Below are 6,532 nucleotides of genomic sequence, written 5' to 3'. Positions count from 1 at the left end.
CGGTGTGTGTGTGTGTGTGTGTGTGTGTGTGTGTGTGCGCGCGCGTGTGTGTTGGGGGTGCGCTGGGTGTCTAGACATTGGAGCACAGGTGGGTGGGGAGCAGCCTTGGACCTTGATGGGGTTTGTACCAGACTTTCCCAGAGAGAGCCCGAAGTCAGGAGCTGGAGAAGGCTCCTCCTTCAGGGCCCACAGAGCATGAGCTGATACCTCCCCTGGCCAGAAGAAAGAAACCTGAGAGCTGCTTCCCTGTGGCCCTGAGCAGAGTCTGCATCTGTAAACAAAGCCGCCCTTCCTCTCTGGAGACAAAGCAACACCTAAAAATAGCATGGGGAAGGCCAGGACTGAGCAGACAGAAAGAATGGAAGCATTGGAGCATCCTCAAATCAAGGACCCACGTGGTGTGCGCGTGCGTGTGTGCGTGTGCACACATGTGTATGCACACACACATGCATGCGCGAAGGCTTCTGTCCATCCGCAGACAAACCCCGTATGCTCCGGAGGCCCGTCAGCATCTCTGCCCACTGCTCTGAGTTTCTCTTTGCTCAGCCCCTTTTCTGCCTCTTTTCCCGTCCCAGTCTCCTAGGCCTGAGTGCCATTTCGGTAACTATGTTTGCCTCCAGCTGTTCCAAAAATGATATGCTCCAGTCTCTAAGACCCTACTCTAGAATTTTTTTAAGAGAAATTTTTGCTATAGGACACATAAGCTCATCAGAGAGACAGAAAGTGAGAAATCACCCCCGGGTGGGGGGGTGGCAGGTGGATGGCCATGCCACCATTCCTTCTCTTGGGCATGCACATACACATGCCCAGTGTGAATTTTAAGCTTCCAGGTCCAGGACTCAAACTGCTGTCAACTACATGGAAGTCCAGCAACATAACCATTATTCCATCTTCTGATCCTCCCACTCTAGAATTTTATGTGCTGTTTCTAATTTTCTGCCTCCATCAAATCTTGAGCTTATCCAGGGTAAGAATCATGTTCTAGTCATTCCACAACCCCATTATGTTTCGCACAAAGTAGATGTTAGCCAATACTTGAAGGATGGGTGAGTGGATGGCTGGATGAACAGATGATTGGATGGACAGAGGTTTGGATGGATGGACGGAAGGAAAAGTGAACAGATGGATGAGTAGAAGATTGGATGGAATCTTGGGTGGCTAGATGGGTAGACGCAAGAATGAAGACCAGTGGATGGATAGATGAGTGGACAGAGCATGGATTATTGGACGGACAGACGGACGGATGGGTGGATGGGTGGATGACTGCATCCTAACGTATGTGGCCTGTGTTCCTCCAGGCATGACCTGCCAAGCACGGAGTTCCTACATGGACACCGAGGTGCTCTGGGGCCACCGGTTCACGCCAGTGCTCACCTTGGAAAAGGGCTTCTATGAGGTGGACTACAACACGTTTCACGACACCTACGAGACCAACACACCCAGCTGCTGTGCCAAGGAGCTGGCGGAGATGAAGCGGGAAGGCCGGCTCCTGCAGTACCCCCCCAGCTCCCCCCTGCTGGGGGGCTATGCCAAGGTGGGGCAGGACACTGAGGCGGAACAGGAAGAGGAGGGCGAGGACAAGGAGCTGAGTGGGTCCCGGGAGACCAGGGGCTCCATGTGAGGCCGTGGTCTCCCGGTGACCGCCACTTACTGGGTCTATGAGCATGGATGCTACAGAGCCTGGGGGAGGGGAGGAAAGGGGAACTAGCCCAGAGGGCTGTTTGTGGGCCCTGGAGGCTCCTGAGGGTCCGCATACCCAGCCCTCATTCCTCCCAGCTCAGGGCCTCTGGAGCAGGACCCCCCAGGGCAGCGCTGCCTCTTCTCCGGAAGCCTCAGTCAGGGCTGGCTAAGGGCCGGGCCAGGATAGGTTTCCGCTTAAAAGTGACAGGGTGGCACCCACCCTCTCTGAGGACTGCCCAGGTTCACTTTCCTCCTTGGCTCTTGCAGACCCAAGAGGTTGCCACCCAGAGAGGGCTGCCACCCCCACCCCCATCCCTAACCCAAGCCTCGTCTTGGAATCCAATCCCGGAGGAGCAATTCTGCCTGGTGGAGGTGGGAGCTCCGGTGGGGCTGAGCTCCCGAGCCTCGCAGTTAAGGTCTAAAGAAGCGCCTTCGAGGTCTAGGCCAGCGACACTTACGGACGCCTTGGAGGACTTGGTCTTTCCAGAGCCGCTGGGATCTGCTTAAGGAGGGCATCGTTCCTCTGCTGGCTTGAGTGCCCAGTCTGAAAGGTCACCCCCCACTGGGGTGACTCCTACAGGGTGGCCAGAGCCACAGAGCACCTCCGAGCACCGCAGTCGGCATCAGCATGGCCCGGTTGCTCCCAGGCACTCGGCACCCTGCATCTCCCGCCAGAGGGAGGACCCAGCGGCCGGTTCTTCCTGGTGCTTTCTGGCCCAAGAACCTTGGGCCAGTTTCCTTCACGGCCTCGGACCTGCTACGGCATCTGAGGAGCAAGAGCAGTTTCGGGGCGTCTGGAGATAAGCCGGGTCTGAGAGGACAGGATGCCAGGGACAGGGGTGCGGACTGTGACACACATGCTAGCCTGGCTGCTGCGGGGACACCGGCCTCAGGGCTGGCCACACCTTGCTCGCGGGCAGTGACAGGAGACGGTGGCCAAGGCTGGACCAGACTCAGGCCTCCCCACAGGGTGACAGGCAGGGTTCCCAGAGGTGGGCTATTGCGGGGTGCCCAGAAGAGGGCCACCTCCTCCCAGCCTGGGAACAGGAGGCCGAGAGGAGTTGGTGGGAGAACTGGGAGGGGCTGTTCAGAGAGAGGGCAGAGCAATGCCCTAAAGCGAGCAGCTTTGGAGGCCCCTGGGCGAGGGGCCACGTGGCAGGTGCTGAGCTGCACTTCTGGGCCTCTGCGAGCTGGCCGGGACTTGGGGAGAGCTCTGTGCTCCCAGGTACAGGCCACGTCAGTGTCACCACTCACGCCTGCAACTCCTTTCGCCCACCCCTATCGCCTTTGCAAATAGAGGCCTTCCGCCCCGATGTGGAGCACTCCCAGAAGGAGGGGCAGAGTGCTGCGAGGAGGAGGAGCAGAGGAGGAAGGCGGCTCTGGCTGACAGGCCCAGTCCCCCAGGCTGGCTCGCTAGGACCTGGACCCAGGGAGAAGAGGAGAGGTGGCCTGGTGGGAAGCCCAAGGTGAGGCAGCTGAGCAAGGATGGGAAGCCATGGGTGTGGTCAGCCTTGTGGCCAGACAGTGACTTGGGTCTGGTCCTCCATTTGACACTCTAAGACAGCACAGGAAGACAGACAGCCTCCTCCAGGTCCCTTGCTTTGCCCATGGCCTCCATGAGCCAGGATGAAGGCTCACTCTCAGCATCTTGCAGAAACCAGGAGGATGCAGGGCAGGAAGGGAGCAATGTGGTCCCACCCTGCAGCTCGCTGAGGGGCCAGGGCCAGCACACACCCTGGTAGGGAGGCACGACTTCCATGGGGATGGTGCTGCTGTCGCGGAACCTCAGTGCAACAAGATCACCCTTCGTATCCCAAAGAAATCCCTTCTTGGTGACCCATGGACCCGAATAAAGTTGAGAAAGTTCTTCCAATCGTCCTCTAGAATAACCATGGACTTACCATGGGCCAGGTCCGACAGCGGCCGGAGGTTCGGTGGGTGCACTTCTCTGGACACGTCCCCTGGGAGGGAGACACACGGAGCGTGGAAGCTAAGTTCCCACTAGCTCTCTCCCCACCCATCTGGTGGCTGGGAGGCACTGCCACCATTGCCCAGAAGACCCGGTCCCTGGGCCGGGATGTACTGACATTGTCTGGGACCCTCCCCTTCAGACGGTGCGTTCTGGCTCCCTGTGCTGTCTCAGAGCCCACATCTCATCATTTCCTTCTGTGCTTGGAGATCCTCGGGAAGCTTAAGAAGCTGGCCTGGAAGGGGAGGGCCTGTCTGCAGGGGACCCTGCACTCCTGGTCTCAGCGCCTTCTTCTAAACCCCTTACCCTGTGGCCCGCCTTCCAGCGTGCCTCATCCATGCGGCTCATGGGAGGGGAGAGCCAGAGACTGAAATTCCTTAGACTGAAGCTGCCGAAACACAGGAGCTGACCACGGTCTCCTGAAACCACACCCTGAGGACGCCCCTGCACCTACACCAGATAGGTGTGGGCCTGGTCCCACTGCAGAGGAGTTCCCGGGAACCCTTCTCACCCACCGACAGCTGAGGCTCTGACAGGACCACCCGGCTCAAGGCCACAGACGGTGATAGCCGAGGCCACTCTGTAGACCCTCAGGCCCGTGGCAGCCGGGAGGAGAGCCTGCTCTTCCGCGATGTGAACGGGTCTGTGAACTGTGCTTAGGGCTCCGACTCTCTGCTCGCAGCGTCCTCCAGGGCAGGCCAGCTGAAGAACACCTTCCTCCTGCGTTCCAGAGAACCACTGAGCTGTGAGAACTGGGGGAAGGACTGCTTTCGAGGAGAGGCCACGCACTCTGCTCAGCTGGGAGTTTGCCAAGAACGCTTCCCAGCACACTGCCATGTCAGACCCCTTCTCTGTGCAGGCTTTGCCAAAAACCCATCCGTCACTGGAGTTTGCCACTGCACTGCCAAAACCTCCCCCAGTAAAGTGGATTAGCCCCTACGGGATGGGAGTCGCTCTCCATGCTCAGCAGAGGGCCCGGGCCTCCATTCAAATTCACATCGGATTGCACACCTGCCTCCGCTTCCGGTGGCCTCGCAATGCCAGCCTGCAGCGGAAAGGAGGGAGAGGGTGGGCGAGAGGGGGACGTGGAGAGAGCGGCTGCGTGGGGGTGGGGGTGGCCTTGGGGAGGCCTAGGGGAGACGCAGGGGGCCGTACGGACACTCATGCTTGGCCATTCACTCTGCCTCTGAGAAACTTCCAAGGGTCTGGAAGGTTAGGTATTCCAAACTCACGTTACATAAGTAATGCGTAACTGTAAAAATATTCAGTCCTTGCAAATCGCTGAAAGTATCTACTTTAGGGAGCCCAGGCCTGGCCATCCAGGCTCTCTCACAAACTCACCAAATAATAGACACTATCAACAGACGAGGTGGGGGCAGAGGAAGTCGTGATGGTTAATGTTGGCAGCGAGTCGGGACTCTTCACAGGAAGCCCGGAGATTCACCTGCCATCTGCTGCCCTCGGAGAGGAGCCCGCTGGCTCTGCCCCGTGGAGACAGCTGGGAAGAGGGACACGCGTTCACCGAATGCCGGCGGCCCTGAGGGCTGGCCAGGGCAGACTTTCCGCCATGCGCTTCTGTTCAGCTGCACACTGGGAGCGCCTTCGCCCCCTCCCTTGGCAGGCAAAGCACCAGACAGGAATTCTGCCCTTCGTGTGGCCACGCCTGGGTCTGCTCACTGCTCCCTAGGCCGTGAGGGTCAGTGCTGCTGAGCCCGCCTGTGCACACATCTGCAGGGGCCAGGAGGGCAGGAGCCTGGGCGTCAGACAGGGCGCCCTCCGCACCGACCACCTTGGGCACAGGGTGCCGAGCGGGCACAGCTGTAATGTGGTGCTCCCGCAGCTGACCACATGGGAGGGGGCTCGGCGGAGCCCACAGCCCTCCCTGCGTGTACCAGCACATGCGTGCCCGGCTCCGGACAGGCTGTGGGGCCAAGACCCTGCCTCTCCCCCTCTGCCTCTCTCACTCATGAAGGAATAAAGAAATCAACTTAAGTAACAAGTGAACGATGCCACGCAGACCCCACGTGCTGCCCAGGGGGCCTCTGGGTTGTCGTGTTTCGGTCCCTTCACCTCCTGTCGTCTGCCGCGGAGTCCTGACAGCACATGTGCTGGGCGCACCAGCTCACGGCTGTCCAGACGCCCCGAGGCCCGCAGCACCACGGTCTGCACGACTCCCAGGCAGCACTCGTCGACCTCCAGCCTGGGGCTGGGAGTCCAAGATCCACGTCAAGAGGTTCCATGGGGGCCGGCGGGTGGGTAGCTGGCTAAGGCACTGGACTCCCACGTGGCCAACCAGGGTTCAAGTCCCAGACCTGGCAGCTTGCTTTCTCACTCGCTCTCTCTCTCTCTCTCTCGCTATGGTGAGTGCACAAGCCCTATAGCAAATTAAAATCATCATCATCATAAATAAAATGGAATAAAAACGAAAAAGGAGGTTCTGTGCTGAGAGGCCTGTTTTGAGGCTTCCCCAGGCCTGATGGTGTTCACGACGCCCCTCCCTCAGGGCCGTCACCCCCAGATCCTAACACCATCGCCTTCAGGCCGGACTTCAGGTAGGGATGCTGGGAGGACAGACAGCCCACAGGGATCAGTGGATTGCTCGCCCCATGGAGTTTTGTGTTTTTTGAGAGAGAGATTTGCTATAGGACATGTACACTCGCCGTACAGACAGATAGGCACAGAGAGACGGAAAGCAGGAGCTCACTCCCTAGGGGGTTGGCTAGGCCGCAATCCCTTCTCCATTCTCCTCGTGGGATTTCGGGCACCCATGTTCACACGCTTGGCATGAGTTTCAAGCCGCCGGATCTGGGACTCAAGTCACGGTTGACTATGTGGGAGTCCAGTGACAATGGTATACAGGCTGTTACCACGTCTGCTGGTCCC

The 6,532-nt window shown here is 59.0% G+C and overlaps 1 protein-coding gene across 1 annotated transcript; it reads left to right on the top strand.

The window, feature by feature from the left end:
* The first annotated feature begins 1,300 nt into the window (after positions 1-1,300).
* Positions 1,301-5,953, top strand: LOC114008152 (G protein-activated inward rectifier potassium channel 4-like). The gene has a single exon (XM_027772697.1). It carries the CDS (start codon positions 1,301-1,303, stop codon positions 1,619-1,621), a length of 321 nt encoding a protein of 106 aa, XP_027628498.1. The 3' UTR covers positions 1,622-5,953.
* Positions 5,954-6,532: the final 579 nt, after the last annotated feature.

Source organism: Tupaia chinensis, unplaced genomic scaffold, assembly GCF_000334495.1.
Source record: "Tupaia chinensis unplaced genomic scaffold, TupChi_1.0 Scaffold000292_1, whole genome shotgun sequence".
Classification (NCBI taxonomy): domain Eukaryota; kingdom Metazoa; phylum Chordata; class Mammalia; order Scandentia; family Tupaiidae; genus Tupaia; species Tupaia belangeri.
The sequence above is the reverse complement of the archived record's forward strand: the minus strand, read 5'-3'. Positions and strand labels throughout refer to the sequence as shown.